Raw genomic sequence first — 19,246 nt, 5'->3', positions numbered from 1 at the left:
TAAAACCATTCACAATATTGTTTAGTTGTAGGCTGGCAGTGGCGCTATTAGGTTTTTGGCAGCGATGGCCGATGGCGATGGACTTCTTAATTCAAATGCTGATAATCAAATGGAGCCTTTATGTATGATGATCCAAATCTTTTTGGTAATTTTCAAATTTGACGCTTAAAGTTTCAAAACATGCTGAAGCCTATAACTGAAATAGAATAGATTCTGTCTATGAGCAGAAAGACGTCGAGCAGGGCCGTTGCTTTTCACAATGTAACTATGTCATAAAATGCGGCCGTCAACTTGTACGGGACATACACATTCGCTGTCGCATCGGGAAACAGCCATGAAACTACTAACGGCTTATTCCAAGGATAGGGTCCTGCGGCTCTGCTGGATTCTAGGAGCCAGCTCCGCGGGAGACAACTAACCTCGGCATTGACGCTGTGCAGCGCACTTAAAAGCGCACGTGTGCTTTTATGGCCGTGTTTTGCATTGCTGGGACTTCCGGTTGAGCTAGACTTACATTGAAGACTGCAGCGTTACGAGCTTATTCTGTGCGATCATTGCCCGATCATGGTCTTTTTCTAGTAAGCTGCCCGTGAAATCCCCCCCCCCGTCCTCTTCGGATCTGAGACCCCCTCATCTGTCCGGGTGTGGGACCCCTGGTCCTGTCCAAGTGGAACCTCCCATAATGTTCGGGCGTGGGACCCCCGAGTGGATTCTCCAGACCCGCCTAGGCGTGAGGCCTCCGTGAGTCCTGTCCTGTGACCCGTGCGGGTGAGGCCTTGGGTCCTGTGCGGTTGTAAGACCTCCGATCCTGTGCGGGTGTGGAACCCTAACCTGTCTAGATGTGCGACCTCCGTGTGAGACATCTGGTCATGTCTGTACGGCGCCTCAGGCTATTGTCCGGGTGTGGGTGTCCTGTCCCGTCTGCAAGGTCCAGTCGCAGCAGACGGTGTCCGTCAAACACAGGCTTGTCAGACTTTTATTAACAGTCGGGCTTTGAATAACAGTTTGATGATAAAGAAACGCAAAATTATCATCATCAAAATTAAAAAGCGCTATTATTTTCGTGTCATCACAATGAATCCAATCGAATCATTTAAAAAAGCGCCTAGCAAGCACTTTGCTGTTTGTTCAAAGACTTTTGCAGATTCTGTGCTCGTCCAGGAACTCTTCTTCGCTGTACATTTTTGACTCAATAGCTGAAAGTAAATTAACGCAGAAGGGTTACGATAACCTATATTTATATGGAAAGCATGCATTTTTGCACAATCGAGAATTTTTCCAAGAGGTGGTGTAACGACCTGTAACGACCTGTAACCTAGGGATCTGAAGGCAATCAGAGGCGGATCCAGCTCAGAGGTTTGGGGGGGGGGCAAACCATAACAATTTATCGATTCTTTCCATGCATCGTCCATAGGCGTAATGTTAAAATTATGCCGTTTGGGGGGGGGCAAATGCCCATTTTGCCCCCCCCCCCTGGATCCGCCACTGAAGGCAATTGACAGTTCAAAACGCCATTTTCTTTTAATACTATAAGCAGCTTTCATGCTGGCTTGTATTCCCCATTGCACTCTGAAAAACTTCTTCATTGTGTGATGTCGCCGCCGTCATATTCCTCCAACGTCGATAGACTTTTTCAGTCTGCTAAAGAGCATAATTAGTTAGGGTGATACAATAACATACAACTTGTAATATACAGTATTAGAAATCGAAAGTTATAGACAAAAAATCCCTACGAATTCCTTCCCTGATAGAGCGACGATAGTTGTCCCATCCTCGTAACATTCGGAGTTCACGGCCTCAAGAAAACAATTCTCTTTTTGTGAACTCCAGTAGCCTTTACAGCATTTACTCAATGAACGGGACATGCCTCTCTTTGAATTGGCAACGAATTACCAATAATACAGTCGTTTTTTATTTAAGGGCCTCAATAAGATATTATGGCGCATTTTAATGCTTTTTTGTTTGACTGTTCCTCTCTTCCCCTCTCTTCCCCTCTCTTTCTGTCTGTCTCTCTCTCTCTCTCTCTCTCTCTCTCTCTCTCTCTCTCTCTCTCTCTCTCTCTCTCTCTCTCTCTCTCTCTCTCTCTCTCTCTCTCTCTCTCTCTCTCTCTCTCTCTCTCTCTCTCTCCCTCTCTCTCTCTCCCTCTCTCTCTCTCTCCCTCTCTCTCTCTCTCTCCCTCTCTCTCTCTCTCTCTGTCTCTCTCTCTGTCTCTCTCTCTCTCTCTCTCTTTCTCTCTCTCTCTCTCTCTCTCTCTCTCTCTCTCTCTCTCTCTCTCTCTCTCTCTCTCTCTCTCTCCTCTCTCTCTCTCTCTCTCTCTCTCTCTCTCTCTCTCTCTCTCTCTCTCTCTCTCAGTTATCAGAAGCTATCAGTTGACTGGAACGCTAAGTTGTGCCGTTTATCACGCACTAAGCGTGTCTTTTGTGAGCATTGGGCCACAGCATTGAACTGTGATCTCAGTTAGTTTGATGCGGCACAGCCTATCCTCCCAGGAAACTAATTGTGAAAAGTGAAGCATCATTCTGTAGTCAACTGTATGTACTACAAAGAATGAATAGAGGCTCGTCAATTTTAATGCCTTCAGACTGTGCTAATTTGAAACGTTTTTTGTGTGTGTGTGTGTGTGTGCAAATATTTGCCTATTGGAGCATGGGGCAAGTAATTGAATGACCTCAATGACTCCAATTCCAATTGTTGTCTATTGTCAAAGTCTATGACAAATCAATGTCAAGTCTATGACAGTCTATTGTGAAATATTTTGTGGTGAATTATGGTTATATTTTATTTCTAAACTTGGGCAATTAAATTGGAAAACTAAATGTATCAATGATATATAAGATGGTAAGTAAAGATCAATGTTTTTTTTTTTTAATTTTTATCAATGTTATGAGCCAAATTCAGGAGCTCAGATCCATGGCACACTGCAAGGTCAGGTCGTGTCTGGCCTGGTCTAGCCATTCTTCTTATGGCATGCTTTCAAATTTAAACGTACATATTTAGAAACTTCCGTTTGGCATGATTTTCTGGCCCTTCATTTTCCGCACCTGCATGTTGTTTCATTTGTTTGCACGTTTGTTTGGCGACCTGACATTCCTCTTACCTCATACTCAGTGTTTAAACATCACAACACAAACGCTCACCTTACCACTTTTAAGCATCTCCTATCATCTCTCAACTCTTGCGAAACGTTTTACTTCGTCTTTCCTGTTCCCTGGTTAAAGCACTCGCACAATATACCGGCGCGACATGCCTCCCTGAAATTCAGCGGACCGATCATAAAGGGTTCCTCGCAAGGTCCGGTAGTCATGAGATGTCCTATGGAGCTAAATTCCACCGGACACGTGATCTCTGTTCGGGGTCCCGGTGACCAGCCGACTGGCCGTGACCGGCTGACCCCGGTCACCCGGTGACCTCTAAGACGGCACTGTGTTCAGACCAGACTACACATCGGATCGGGCGCAGCCTCAGCCGATCGCAGATGGAGCGGGTTGGCCGTGACGTGTTAGGTTTGTGTTCATTTATAGCTATTTACCAGTACTTTTAGGAAGTAGTTTACGATATAGTAGTTACGTAGTTCGCTACACTTGCAAATCATTGTGGTACCCGGCATAAAGAGATGCGCTATTTTGCAGTGAGCACCGGCTTTCATATAGCTCAATAGTGCATCGTTTTATGCAATTGTCTGCAAACATATTTATCTTAATGTCAGCTTCATTTGAAATGGCTTTCGCCGGAGCTATCAGTTTTCTGCACGTTGTAGAGGCCGGGGGGAGATGAGCCATCTTGACGTTTCGCCCCTAACTGAGCTAAGGATTTGCGAGTGGCGAGCGTTTTGCGCCATTACAAGACACAGCGATTATGTAGTGTCCAATTTTTAGGTGTCAGGTCAACCGATGCCCTATGAGATCAGTTCAAATGGCGCGGGGGGGACGGATTATAGTAGTCTTCCACTTGGTATAAAGCACATCTGCTAATGTGTGAACGGGAAATCACCATAGCTTATACCTTGCACCTCTAAATAGTTCAGACTACAGGTGCCTGCACTCGGTACTTACACTCTGTTTGAACAGCAAACTTCCCTTCTGGAAAGGGTTAATAACAGAAATGCCTTCGTGTGCACAGACAGACGCACTGTGGTCTAGCTTAGATGAATTTTAAGGAGTCATTGGTTTATTCTGGTGCAATCATGAAACTGTGTCGCCTGAGGACATTCGAATATTGCGCTTTACATCGGTGAGTCTTCTCAACTAACTTCCCAAATAAGTTAGTTAATTTTCATCGCAAATAAATGATACCTAGCTTTTAGATATAGCACGAAAGCTTCCGGGTCCTAAATAACGTTGTAAGTATGTAACCATTGACTTGTGAATCAATGCGTAAATGGAGAATGTTCGTCAGGGGACAAGATAAGCGAAACCAGCCATGTAATGCAAGTCAAACGCCGTCGGGCGCGCTTCACAACTGGCTGTATCTCCATAATAGATTCACATCGGTCAGTGGCTCCCAATACGCCTCTCACACACCACTCTGGGATGTTGTTTTTCGTCCCACCCAAGTACCGATCAAGCGCCACTGTTGTTTCGCATCTCCAATAGTTCGGGTAGGCACTGACCGACCTGAGGTGGTCGAAATCTTTTTCGGGCACAGTGAATGAACTCGACTCAAACTTGGAAATGATATAAATAGCTACCTATATTGAAGCACATGTCATCTGATGGTACGCAAAAGCAAAAGGTCAAAAGGTAATCAAGCATCAGTAAACGGGATTGAAAAAAACGATGCTTTTTCACGGTTTCTTTTGGTATCCGATGAAGCAATGAAACTAGAAAACGTCTGTTTTATCAACATCTCATCATTTAGGTCCTAAGAACCATATCGCCAATCTCGTTGGTTTTTAACACGAATCTACCCATATTTAAGAACATAAAAGCAAATGCACGCGCCCATTCTCAACCGCTGCCCAAATCAAGGGGTAGTGGTCGGTCTCAGCACCGCGTCAGGGGCCCATGGCCGCCCCGCCTTAGCCCTGCGACGGCAGCCACGGTCCCGCACCTTAGGTCCGTGACGGCAGCCCCTACCCCGCCTCAGCCCTGCGACAGCAGCCCCGGCCCCGTCTTAGACCTGTGACGGCAGCCCATGCCACGGTTCAGCCCCACGGCAACCCGGTCCGTCCGCCACCCCAGAGCCCCCTGCCCATTGTTCTAAGACAGAATATGCCTGGCGAAGCAGGCCGCCGCTGACCACAGCCCTGCCGCCGGGTTTGGCTCGGCACCACGTCCCAGTAACGACCTGCTGCCTTTGCACAAACTGGGCAGCGCCGTGCACAGGCACCGTGCACGGGAGGGACTGGCGGAGGGCAAAGTTAGCTCCACCGGAGTGAGTAACACCGGGAAGAACCGCCAGATGACCAGCGGTCCCGTCGTAAAGCCCAGGCCCCACTTCTTTGTGGTTGTCAGATAAACCGACAAGTAAATAATGAGCAATTAATAAAGCATTATGCTGACACTACAGTGTCCGTGTCCGAACCACCTTGCTGAATGCTGATACTATGATGACACGGACTGCGTAAGGTCCTTCATACCTACCTTCCAGTACCTACCGGCTCCTCCGCCGCCGCCGCCTCGACCCTTCCTCCGCCGCCGCCGCCGACCAGCGCTGTGACCGCTGAGCTGGCAGTTTGTGGGGGCGGCGCTGCTGGCCCAGTTGTGTTGAGCTCAGCCAGCCCGCGAGCTCAGCCTCGGCTGCACAGGAAGAGAGGCTCAAAACAACCCCCAGTAGCACCCCGGGCCCCATTCCTCCGGAGTGACGTACCGGGTCGTATCACGTTCATGGGGGAGACTAGAAACGTTGACGAGCTCCGGACCGGAAGCATGTAGCTAAAGCGGTATGCCTGATAAGAACATATTCGCATTGACGTAAATATCTATGAATTTAATTAAGCTTAACTGAAGCTTCCAGGGCACCTTATTAAGTTCGAATCGTATTTATTTCTATCCCTTGTTCCTTACACGATAAGCCAATTACGAGCATAATTAGTTAAACTTAAAATTCAATCACATGGTTATGGTGAGCATTTTGACGGAATGTTCGGAAACATATAGATGACGTATTAGCTAAGCTGTTTCAAATAAATCTACGCCTTTGATCGCCCAAACATTATTCATATCAACATTTTGAACCGAAATAATGTTCATGCTTTCAAGTTTCAACAACTTCAGCCATACCCAGTGGCGGATCCAGGGGGGGGGCTGCGGGGGCTGGCAGCCCCCACCCAAGGAAAACTGGCGCCACTGCGCCGAAGGCGCAGTGGCGCCAATTTTCAATTCGCAACTCATCGGAGTGCCGCATACTAGGACTAGGATGCAAAAATCAGTCGAATAACGTCGTTTCAGTACGCTCCGCACCGATATTTCCAATCGTGTGGTGTCACTGTACATACTGATCCTGGGCGCCTCTTGTCAGGGCCACTGGGCGCCAATATTTCAGCGCCAATACGATGCGACTATGGCGCCCATCCGGGGCGTGGCGCCCAATTATGACCTGCAGCCCCTCCCCAGTGAAAATCCTGGATCCGCCACTGGCCATACCCTCTTTAATTTCGAGCTATTTTCCAAGCTATCAGGCCTGAGCCTGAGCAAATGATTATTACCTATTCACATTATTACACTATGTTGATGTGCATGTAGCATTTCTATTGCTGCTGCTCGGCACAGAGCGTCGCCACCTTGCAGCGGTATTCGTTTCGCCCCTCTCCGTTTCGCTGACTCGGACCTGTCTTCTATTTCAGACTGGCAGCTGCCGACCGCAGAGGGTTCCTACAGCTCGCTGTCGACCTCCTCTAACATCACTCACGTGGGCGGCGAGCAGTTCTTCTGCGAGGGCGCCGACCGGCGTCCCGTGCCACATAATCAGATCTGTGACGGCGTCAACGACTGTGAAGGCCGAGAGGACGAGACCAACTGCCACGAGTGCAAGAGCACAGGTGAGTCGGTGGGACTCCGGACTCAGCTCGAAGGGTGGGCCCAGCTACTCGAAGTGATTCCATTTTTACGGAGCGTGTCAAAATCGAGTAAAAATGTCACCGTTTGAGGGGATGACCACCAATCACAGAATCAGATTCAACATATAGCTCAGGTGGGACTTTTCAGGTGTAACTATTGATGTAATATAACTATGTTAATGTCGAAATTAAAAAAAGAAATATTCTTACCAGGCATGGTTACAGGGCTTGGGTTATGAGATCAAATTTGTAATTGGGGCTCTAGCCCCGCCAAATAACACCTGTGGTTCTATAAATAGCGTCCATATAGTTCTGCAAAATTTATAGTTTCTATGGTCTCAGCTGCCTGTTGATATCTCGCACCGCCAGCGTTTATTACAATGAACATCTGGTTGCAGCTGTGTTTTGCTGCTAATTAGCATATTGATGTATGTGCTGCATAGGCAAAGCTGCAAACGAAGGGCTGCATATGCGAGAGATGCTTTTTAATTGTTCCTTTGTTGCATTCGAGTATTTTGAATTTCCTTTATTGCCACATTACGACTAAAAATGGCAACTTGTTAAAATGACATTTACGTTAAAAAATCCCTGTCACCAATGACGCTGGCAGCTCAGACGGCAGTCCTGACGAGCTCAGACGGAGCCCCGTGATAATTGCTGACACTCGATAGTCTACATACCTTCACATCAGCGATCGTCCGGTCCGGAAACAGGGCCAAGGCACTGGACAACGAATATGACGACAGAGTCATGGGGTTCAAGAAATAAGTCATCGCTAATAATATTCCATTGGTGACTCAGCCGATAGCCTGCATTAAACAATTGACTAAAAGTGTTCGAGTCACACTTCAACACGCATCGGCATGGCTCAATGTGTAGATAATTCACATACAATAGGTAATGGTGAACTAAATGAAGCTAACAGGTACTTGTGAGTAAGACTAACCATGCAATTGGATCTGCTGAAATGTGTGTGTGTCCGCGGTAGAAATCAGACGACAGACTTTTTCTTACAGAGGGAGCAAAACCTTTATGACATTGTTCACTCGCCGGTTCCCGGTACCAAATAATCCCCGTTGCACCGCGCCGGTCCGCGGCTCGCGCCATGCTCTGAGCTCGGCTGCTGTGCCGGTAGATCAGCCGCCCTGATCGTGCAGCTAGAGCCAGGTGGCAGTGGGGGACAGGTGACGCCGGCACAGCGTGCAGCCACCACGTGGCCGAACCAGCACCATCAAACAGCCGCTCATGACGGGCCCCGGGCTGCCCTCTGAGGGACCGTCCTATCCGGCCGGCACGGAGGGGAGGGGCGCTATCCTCCGCTGCACCATGCAGCGGAGAGCTTCAATGGCTGCGACAGCTGGCGCGCGCCCCCTTCATCGGCGGGTCGGCAGACCCAGCTGCCGCCGCCCAGCTGGCGTGTCAGGAAAAATGAGCTTTATGCCCCCTGTTTGTCGTTTGTTTTGCTGCTATGCTATCCGCCTAGGTGGGCTGCAATTTGTTGTTTATATTGCCGTGCCGTGCACGAGATAGGAACATACCTTCCGGTGTGGTATGTAACTATATGAACTTCCTCCCTGTGTTTGACTATTTCAGCCTTCGTTGCCTGATATTGCTGGCATGGGTAGGTCAGGTGCTGGTGTGCATACTAGATTGTAATCCACATCACATTATTTCACTTGGTAATTGGACATGAATCACTAAAATAAAACGTTTTATTTTGTGATGAATACGTAAGCGATATGGGGAGCGTAGGTTCAAATTCATGATTGATTTAATGTCTGCTTAGTGCACCTCGCTCACCGTTAAAAACGGTCTCGTTAAATAAGCTGTTTCCGTTTATAGTAAATGCATACGTATGAATGTCAATGAACACATCAATAAATGCACATTAATGAATGCATTTAAGCATTACACACGAATGCGCATTACATATTCCTCTTGATACCTGAGTTACGTGGGTTGAAGCTAACAAAGAGCCTTTGAGTTATCGTATGGTGATATTCCGTTTCATTCTTCCCAGGTTCCGTATGTCCGAATGAAATGATAGCTAGGCTTGGCGATACTAATTTGTTGCTTGATCCTCTAGGCTCCCTAAAACGTCCAGCCAGGCTCAGTGTTTTCCTTTGTTCTTTGACAGCGTCCGGGCAGCACGTCTGCCACACATCACATCATGGAAGTCCCATACGTACTTCTGCGAATGAGCCCGTTCTGTCCACCTATGCCGATTCGGATATATGACCTGGGATAACTGGCGTCTGTCGGCTTCCGGGCGGCGATCCCCGGCAGTCCAGCCACTCTGTTTTATTCATTCAATTTTGCAAAGATCGGCCGAAGATCCAGGGCTTCTGTTCCATTTGCTTTAACTGGTGAGTGGAGGGTCGAGCCGAAGGTAGTAACTCGCGGCGGCGGCACCGGCGCGCCCGAGCCGCCTCCAAATGCCTGCTAACCGACCCCCGTGTGCCGCTCCCCAGCCGGGGAGGGCTGCATTGCCCGCTGTCGATCTCAGCCGAGAGTTTTCGGCGAACAAAGGTGATATGCCGACGGGACTAGCCTCGGTAGGCCAACGGATCAGCGGTGGAAGCCCTCAGTCAGCCCGAATGGTGGTAAAGTTAATGGGAAACAGGCAATTTGTAGGACTAATCTGTCAGTAAAAGCATCAGATAGAGAGAACGGTTGAAGTTTCAACGAGGGATGCCAAATTAAAAACCAAGAAAGAGAACTGTTTAGGGAATTGTAACTTATTCAGTATCCACAGCGATGCGGTACTGTTTTACAAATAGCGCACTAGTCAGGTTTCTTTCGATTATCTGCAAATACGCGACTTCCTATACATTATACGATTTATATGTCATTTGAGAGATCATGGGAGCTTCAGCAACAGTTTTAGACGATAATTTCTAATTTGGCGCGAGTGTCCACCGTCCACCGCCCCCCGTCCACCGTCCACCGTCCACCTTCCACCACCCACCTCCTGCTGGGAAGCTGCTGACGCGCTCTGCGCCTAATCAGCTGTGTGTACGTGATTATCGCCCGGTCCATAACTCGCCGGTCTCTCGGCGCTCTCCATTGTTTGGCCGGCGCGTGAGCCGCCTCCCGGGCGTGGTTCGAGCCCGGTCGGCTCACACGGGGCTGCAGGGATGCAGAGGGGGCCTGCCGGCTGCAGCGCGCGTCTCAGCCGCCCGCCGCGCGTGTCGACAGGCCGCCGGACGCCGAATTTATGCGTCCATAGGCCATTAGAACGGTTCCGGTGCGATATCTCGGCGGCTGCGGCGGCGGTCGGCACGTCGCTTCTCCCCCCCCCCCCCCCCCGCCCCCAGTCGCTGCTAGCATGCCGCCCCTCCCGCGCCCGGGGCCGCGGCCTCCTTTGTGGCGCGCGCTACGATCGTCTCGACGGCGCCACTTTTGTCGCCAGCCGGCCACAGTCGTTCATAACTGCGACGTACGCTCGTCGAATGACTTGATTAGCCGCCGCTCCTAAATCTGAGCGGTTCTTTAGCGCCGATTCAGCGGAAAAGGGCGGTGTGGGGCGGCCGCATTTCAACTGTTGCCCGAAGTCGGTTCCAATGAAGCGGTGACGGCGCGCGGGAGATGGCCGTTTTGGCGGGAGCTACTGGACGTGAATGTGACAGTATTGGTGATGGAACCAAATTGGGCTCGCAAAAAGGAAATGTGGTGTCGATTAGTTGATATGAAGCGTAAGAATGACGGTTCGTGTCGCCGTGGGACATTTGACAGTCGGCCACACTACGAAGAATGGCTCGTCACGGCGGCTGTCATGTGACAGACTTGGTGGTCCGTGGCTCAGTCTCGGACCTCGGTGATCCTGTGACAGATCTGATGGTCCTGTGGCAGACCTGGAGGTCCTGTGACTCAGACTCGGTGGTCCTCTGACTCAAACTGGAGACTGGAGACTGAGTCAGCTACTCGACAGAAGCCTGGATCGTAAATCAGTCCCGTGAAACAGCTCAGGGCCTGCAGCTTGCATAGCACACACACGCGCGCCTGCCGCGCATAAAGGCACACATGCGCGCCTCGGCCTCCCCCGCCGCCACACCGCCGCCGCTGCGCCATCAAACTGGGCTGTAAACGGACCCGGAGGGGCGCTGCTACCGCCCCTTCCCCGTCCAGGAGGGGCCCGGGGTCACGCACTGCCGCAGGGGTGCCGGGGGCCTGACGGGAGCTCCGCTCTCCTGCAGGCCTCGCGGTGTTGAAGGAAGATGAATTTCGCATGATGTAATGTGTTGGGGCGTTTTCAGCGAATTGTTTGGTTTGATCCATGTTTCTTGGCGAAAATCTATATAGAGTCGATTCACTCATTCATTCATTCATACCGATAGCTGATGTTGCTTAGCTATCAAATAATTGATAAAATCAAAGCTTAGTCGGAACAATATAAGGCTTTATCCAATTTTTGCTATGTTACCATGCTCTTTTATTCAGGAAGACTCCAATTGCGTCGCATGACATTTCATTCATCAGACCTAGGAACTGTCACTTTATGAGCATCATCTGTGACGCAGGACAGTACGTAAGTAGGTAAATATTTGGTCAATCACTTGAAATACATAAATGCATTGTGACAAAGCCGGCAGCAGCGAATGTTACGTCACCGCGGTCCGCGCAATCACAAGCTGTAGGATTAAATATCAAAATGATTCTTAGGTAACACCTTCCAGAACGAATGGTATGTAATCTTGCAAGACATCCAAGCGGTGTACGACATTCAAGCAGTCAGCGAGCATCTGTATGGGGCACGATTGGGCGCCAGAAAGGCTTTTGGCGCCCATCATAAGGCATACAATAATGAACCTTATGGAGCGCCAAAATCCTTGCTGGCGTCCGAGGCCTTCGCCCTCCGAAGACACGACCTATCAGCGCCGCAGAAGATGGCGACGGACCAGCGCCGCAGAAGAGCATGACGGATTAATTTCTGAGGGGCCCTTGTTGAGCCAGTAACGAAGGCCGTGCCGGGGTGAGTGGAAAATAAATCGCGTTTAGGGTTGGGAATTGGGATCATAGCTACCAAGTAACATGAGTTCTGGCGTGTCCGTCTGTAGAAGAAAGATGTGCATATAATTTCCATGCACAGTTTGCACAGGTAAGGCGATATAATAAGGTACAGGTGCTTTCGGCGACAAAATCAAGTGCACAACGGGCTCGACAATCGTCAAACCGTGCTTCGTTGACTGAATTACTTTAACTGACCATCACGGGCATCACATCCTTGGCTGCATACACACAGTGCACTACACCGCAGGCAGGTAAAAAATTACTTTTGTCCCGGGCGAAAGGCACAATGCACACTGCACGGACAACTATAAAACGCACAAATATCACTGACGCAACCCATACAGGAAAAAGTCAGCCAGTCGGTTCCTCTCTGCCTTCAAACTTAACACAGCGAAGTCGATGTCTGCTATCTCTCGCACACAGGTCTAAGCCTTGAGTTATAGCTAGGGATGGAAACAAAACCCATTCAAGGCATACCACCTCGTCACGATTTATAGCCCTCGTACGTAGTCATTGGTCGCGCATACCGGTGTCAGTCGTCACCGGTACCCCACGCGGAGCGGCGCGCTGTCCTCGGCCGCCTGGCTTGCGAGAGGCGAGAGCGCCTGCAGACCTGCAGATTACCATGGGCCTCAGGTGATCTCGGATAGCGCACAGCTGCGCTGGCAACACGTGCTGCCGTAACCGCACCCTGCTGCCCTGCCCGGCCGACCGGCGAGACAAACAGACACACGAACAGAGACAGACAGGCGCTGGATCGTTACCAAACAGATGCCGTGCAGTCGAACCTGATAACGGCTCTGTGGAGACTGCAGAGACGGCGCCCCGTTTCATTAGTTCAATCATAAAGCCGGGTAAGCCGAGTTAAGTGCGGCCATAACGCCGACCGGGTGCCGCGTGGCGAATTGACGGACGGCTGGGCGGCACGGGGCGGCCGCCTGGTGCTGGTAACACGGGTGACGCAGCCCCCACAGACCCGGCAGCCCGCCGCCAGGTCACCTGGCTCTGCTGTGGCTGAGGTCATAGGTCAGCGTGCAGCGATTGTTACATCATATGAGGTGATGAAGTGGAGAGTTTTACGCCGTTCACGCCATCGGATGAAACCGTGCGGTTTTTTTCGTTTTTTTTTTTGGCGGGGGGAGGGGGGCATAGGTCTTGACTAGCGCTAAAAGTCGCAAAATGTACAAAAAAGTTCGACAGTTCGTTCCAAATTCCAAAAAAAAAAACTTTTGGTTGAATCTGGAAGCAAGTGATTTGTGTTTTATTTTATTCATGGCCGAAAATTTATTAAATGAAATTGTCGATTTAGAACTGAGATCGAAGTACCCAAATTCTTTATTATTGTCAGCATAATAATTACCTAGGTTCCTCCCATCTGATTAAATGTTATTGGAATACGTATCACCTGTGACATGGGCTCCACATATGCACTGAGCACAGGGTTGATTGTTGCTATGTACAGCCCACCGCTAAAGTAATGTAGGGTTTTATCAATGTCAACGGTTGGCTTTGACTGGCGATTGTTAAATGCGAAGTGATCGAAAAGAAGATGTCAATAGCTAGAGTTGCAGCTGCAAGGGTGACGATACATATAAGCTACATTCAAAGTTTCATTGTAGTCTGGCTAATCGTTCCTAAGCTTCAGAAGCAGAACATACCCATGACTGAAACCCCACATTACTTCTGCTGTGGACTGTACATTGTCGTTTGTTTCGCCGCTCTCAACGGTTCTCTCGAACGCATTCGGAGGGCGAAACAGAAGTGCCATCTACAGAGGACTGCTCGCAGCTCGAGCCACGGCTAAGTCGCACTCCCCATTAGCCGTTTACTGCCGGGGGCAGCCCGCTCACCGAAGGCGGCCTAGGGAACACTTCCCCCGGCCATTTACCGTCTGAAGCGGCGTCAAATGGAGATTGGAGGTGGATGGATGGGGCGCGGCCCGTGGCCGGTCGCACGGGGGCGGGCCGGCCGGCCGATTTACCGACGTGCCCTGGCCGCTCAGAGGGCGCAGCTATAACCGGCAGACGCGCCGGCTGATTTCTCGGAATGACTAGTGGGACGGGCCGTGACAGTATCGGAATCATTCGCTTATGAAACGAGTCATGATGGCGCGCTGCAGGGATTTCAACTGGACTTTATGTACCGGTGCAGCGCAGTTCTAGAATATAGGAGACTCGGGCCCCGTGATATACGCTGATGCTTTCAATTTGGTGTGGCCATGTCTCAGGTGACCGGATAACTCGTCATTCCTGAGTCAGTGTCCCTGAATTTGTTGTCCAGTCCAGACGGTTCGGTGAGACGCCCGCTCAGTCGGCTTACATTACCGAGACGTCATTTCGTCCTCTGTTCGTCCTCCTGATATCACTCACACTGCGGACCCATGGCTAGGGCGCTTCCGTTCCGCCCCTGTCGGGACCGTGTACCTCCTCTGGGGAAGGAAGTGGGGAGAGGGAGGCCGTGATATTCCACTGACACATCGTGACCGGTATATACGAGTATCTGTGGACCTTCGAGTCAGCAGCGTTTGCTCTAAAAGCGTCCAGAGATATTTCCTGACTTGGGCGTCTGGTATCGTGGTCATATCCTCCTAGCACCAACCTCAAATAGGCACTAGGCATCACGGGCCGGAGGTTAAGAGGGGACTATAACACGATAGAAACCAGCCTTAAACGAAAAGAATGCTGCATCCATCCTGGATGATCTTTTCCTTTGTAATTCATCTTCATTGCAAGAGCATGAAATCTAACTGGCCACTCTGTTTCTGAACCCACTCGTTTCAAACTCACAGCCATCTTTGTCTGTCATGTCATTTCGCCCAAATTGCCGCCCGCACCGCCCAGTTTCTTCGTCCTTGCCATCCTCACTGTTACGCCGTTACGGCGGCAGCGCAGAGCTGCGTCCCACCCACCGATACCGAACAAGACCTGTCACTGGCTGCCCTGTGTTCCACCGTTACCGAACATTTCCCGTCACCGCTCTGCACAGCGGATTCCGACACAAGCCAGTCCGCGTGTGTCTGCCGCCTCCACAACTCATAGCCACCGCAGACATTCTGCAGACATCGCAGACAACAGGCAGACACAACGCAGAAAACGGCAACGGGCCTACAATCCACCGATCGTGACGAGCGCTGACGGTTAACGAGCGTCGAAAGCGTCGGCTCCGATCCTGCCCCTGAGGGCGTATGAGCGTCTAAGGGGCGAGGTGCGTCACTGACAAAATGGTCTGGGTAGTTGCTCTAACCTATACGCATAACATAAATGATAAACAAAATTCACAGTTAGGTAAGAACAGTTAATTTAATTGCTAGTGGCATCGCACACTGATGCATACAAAATTAGAGCAAGCTGCATTCGGCGCAATTGACGCCAAATAATGATATAATTGGTTATAGGCGATAACTTCGGAACTTCGGAACCAAAGCGGTTGAATCAATTATCAGTTGTGCATTTAGAATTCCGCTTCAGAAATGGAAATGTGTGTGCTTGTGTGTGTGTGTGTTCGTCACCGCGCGGTTCCCTAGCGCAGGTCCACTACCAATTACCATAAATACTGGGTCCAGCCGGCGCCGCGACAGTCAGTAAGGTCGTAAATCGCAGGAAATGCTAGCAGCGTGTCGCCCCTAGCCGACGACCGTTCGTCGCTCCCATCGCGGAGACATGCAGGGTCCTACATCGCTTCTGTTCTGAGAGTTTCGGTCAGGAATGCACCGCAGCTCACGTTTGGATAGCGACAGTGTCCTTCAGAGAACGGACGATCGATTCTCAGAAAAGTCGAAGTCTGAAGCCACAAATGCGACTCTGCGATGCGCAAAGTACATTTTGTGGGGAACACTAATAAGAAAAAAAAATCAAACTAATAAAACCGGAAAGGGTTCAGAAAACAGGCCAGTTGGAGACGACGGTAAAGCATGTACTGGTTAGCATTTTAGACTAATGTATTTCAAATGAATCACTAGAGCGTTGGGTCGTTCACCAAAAACGTCGGGAACAAAATAGCTACATAGCTAAAATGAATATACCTCCGCTGGAGACCGGGCGAAGCAAATCAATATGAGCCGCAATATCCGAAAAAGGATTTTGATATTCAATTATTTCTTACATTTCAAAGGGACTTGAGACAATCAGATGTGCTTATGGAACACTGAATGTACGCTATACTTTTGCAGCGTTACCAACTATAAAATCAGGTTCCTGCCCCACGTCCCAAACCAGGAACCAGCCTATTGTTCAGTCAGATTCACGCACAAAGGTTTTCGATTGTAGTTACACGATGGAGCCGCCGACAGGACTTTGGATATAAATATGCTAATGACTGGTATAACGCTCGTCTTTAGTCGCCGGAAATTCTGATGAGCCTGAGCACTGATTACTCCCGAATCCATAGGGGGAGACCGAACAAATCCCTGTGGAATTACCAGGAAGTCACTGGATGCCTAGCAGTATAAAACGCAGGATTCTTTCCGAGGAACACTTGGCTTCCCGCTAAATGCTGAAATAAGAAATTCGTCTTGAGGGCTACTCTTGACATTTTAACCCTCGCCGGCACAGGGGGGTTGATGCACCCCCCCCCCCTAAGGTTTTTCGCAAATAACTCGCGTAAAAAGCGGCCGATCGCGACGAAACTTTCAGTACCCTCGCATTGATCAACTTTACACCTACCCTGAAAATTTCATGACCCTGACCCAAATGACCTTTGACCTGTGACCTCTTTTCCGAGACCATGTTTGGCCGGAATCGCGATTCGGCGTATGTCGGCTCGCATTAGCCGCGCGTTTGCAAGCTTTTCGTGGTTTCAAACGTTCAAACATGTGATTTGATGTTGCTCCCATACATTAAGGTGGGTGTCAAGGTCACCTGAAGGTCAGGTCAGGTCATTGACCTTTGGTGACCTCGGGTGACCTCGGTTCACTTTTTCGAGTTTTACATGTTTCTAGGCTAGTTTTTGGAGCTGAATTCGAATTTAGCAACCATTTGAACATTTACGAAGTAGTTTTGGTGCCTTCGTAACATGTTACGAAGCTGTCAGAGGCGGTTGACACGTATTACGAATGCCCGTCACAACCCCTACCGGTTGACCTGACCTGACCTGACCCGACCTGGTCTAAGTGCTTAAAGACATCATCTCTGGATCAAAACTAACACGATATTCGTGATCAGCACCCCGGAAAACTACAAAACAGCTACACTGTTAATTCCCTGGAGGGATCTTCTGGTACTGCTAATTATAAATATATAGTTTCTTTATACTTTCTTGTAGTCGGAGTCTTCTTGAGTCATAGAGAAAGAAAGGACATCTTCTACGGGGTTTATTGCTTGAGTGACACTCTCATAGGCGGTATCTTAACGCAAAACATTACCGTTTCAATCGCGGTCACCAGCAATTTCTTATCGTAATATGCACTGTCTACATTATATGAATATTTCTCTTAAATGTTTCACATTTGCTATTTCCTTAATATTTTCCCCCCGTTACGAAGTTTTTGTCCTCCTTACTAACTAACTAAAAACCTTGACCTTTCTTCAATCAAAATATTTACAACAATTAAAACACTTGGCTCGCGTGATCATTTCCGGGAGCGCTCTCGTTAGAATATTCAACACCCTCCCCTTGAAAGAACTCTTTCAACATTTACATTCGCAAGGTACCTACGACATGACATACACAGTAGTCATACACAGCACTTATTACATTTTCACAAGTTTGGTAATCGGACGCTGCACTGTAACACCTCTGATGTTCAGAGTCACCGATCTCACTAAGCCGTCCTTTGACATCTTGACTGACTCGACCCTACCGATGGGCCATTGGCCCCGTGGCACACTGTCGTCAACCATCAATACCAAATCGCCCACAGCCAGGTTTTGTCTGGCCGTAGCGGTGCTGGTGGACCGTTGCTGGAGCAGTGGAACGTACTCTCGACGCCAGCGCTTCCAGAACACATCTGCCATATAGGTCGCCTGTTTCCACATTTTCCGTTTGTCATTGTCAGATGCAGAGAAGACATTCAAGGGTGTCGTTCCAGAACTGGCCCCGAGTAAGAGTATGTCGTTCGGAGTGAGGGGCGGAGCGTCGAGGGGGTCACTCGATGGCGAGACCAGAGGCCGGCTGTTCACTATCGCCTCGGCTTCACACAAGAACGTTTGCAGCGTCTCATTCTTCAGTGTTTTCGCGTGGAGCATCGTGTCCAGAATCCGTCTAACTGTTCTAATCATTCGTTCCCAGGCTCCACCATGATGAGACGCTCCTGGAGTGTTGAACTTCCAGTCAATGTCGTTGGCTAGCATCTCCTTTGCCACCCACTCTTCCTTTTCCTCCAGCCGCTTCAGCTCTTCACGTAGTTCTCTGTGGGCTCCAACAAAGTTTGTTGCTCGATCTGATCTCAGGGTCTTGACGTTCCCTCTTCTAGCTACAAATCTTTTCAGCGCACAGATGAACGAGTCCGATGACAGATCCTCAGCCACTTCAATATGTATGCAGCGCACTGATAGGCAGGTGAAAATAACGCCATATCGCTTAACTTGTCCTCGACCTTGGCTGACGTAGAAGGGTCCAAAGTAGTCTACCCCAGTTCTTGTAAACGGTCGCTCCCCCGCTGTGATCCTGTCGCCTGGAAGATTTGCCATCTTTTGTTTTTCCGTTTTCGCACGTAGCCGCTTGCAGGTGAAGCACGATTTAAGCACTCTCTTGACAGCCGATGTGCTCTTCAAAATCCAGAACCTCTTCCTTAGTTCTGCCAAAACATGCTGTCGGCCTGCATGTCCTGTTCGTCTGTGGACGTCATCGACAAGTAGCTTCACATAGCTCGCATGACTCGGGAGAATGACTGGATGCTTAGCATCATATTCAAGAGCTGAATGTTGCAGTCTTCCGCCGACTCGGATGATGCCGTCTTCAAGGAAGGGGCTAAGTTTGCTGAGCTTGCTCGTTGCACGAATGTCTTTGCCTGAGTTCAAGGCCACCACCTCCTCTGGAAACGCAGCGGACTGTACGCTCATCATAATAGCTCTCTCTGCTTCTCGGATGTCTTGAGTTTCCAGCAAAATCGTCTTCCTTTGCGTCGTGACTCCTTCCTCCTTACTTCGACGAATCAACTCCTGTTTCACCTTCAAGATCCACGCTACTGCTCGGAGAAGCCTGTGCCTGTCGCTGTAGTGTGCAGTGAGTTTCAGCAGTGGGTTTTGAAGATCATCTTCTTGAGTCGCATCATAAGCCTTCGCTGCACACACAGTCATCTTC

At 49.6% G+C, this 19,246-nt stretch overlaps 2 protein-coding genes across 3 annotated transcripts in view; one reads left to right on the top strand and one right to left on the bottom strand.

Annotated features, from left to right (window-relative positions):
- The window catches only part of LOC122373394 (citramalyl-CoA lyase, mitochondrial-like), a 69,632-nt gene that overhangs the window by 16,162 nt on the left and 34,224 nt on the right, over window positions 1-19,246 (bottom strand). The window contains exon 8 of one of the 2 annotated variants that reach the window (XR_006255037.1): window positions 11,403-12,620. The exons of the other annotated variant lie outside the window; for it this stretch is intronic. The gene's annotated coding sequence lies outside the window, so the exon portion shown is untranslated. Of the gene's footprint in view, window positions 1-11,402; window positions 12,621-19,246 lie in introns of those variants that run through there. 2 annotated transcript variants of the gene reach the window in all.
- The window catches only part of LOC122373397 (LDL receptor repeat-containing protein egg-1-like), a 45,390-nt gene that overhangs the window by 611 nt on the left and 25,533 nt on the right, over window positions 1-19,246 (top strand). The window contains exon 2 of the mRNA XM_043351391.1: window positions 6,785-6,979. Coding sequence (XP_043207326.1) covers window positions 6,785-6,979 — 195 coding nt within the window. The remainder of the gene's footprint in view (window positions 1-6,784; window positions 6,980-19,246) is intronic.

This window comes from Amphibalanus amphitrite, unplaced genomic scaffold (genome assembly GCF_019059575.1).
Source record: "Amphibalanus amphitrite isolate SeventyFive unplaced genomic scaffold, NRLGWU_Aamphi_draft 001487F_arrow, whole genome shotgun sequence".
In the NCBI taxonomy this organism is placed as follows: domain Eukaryota; kingdom Metazoa; phylum Arthropoda; class Thecostraca; order Balanomorpha; family Balanidae; genus Amphibalanus; species Amphibalanus amphitrite.
This window is presented reverse-complemented; position numbering and strand designations above follow the sequence as displayed.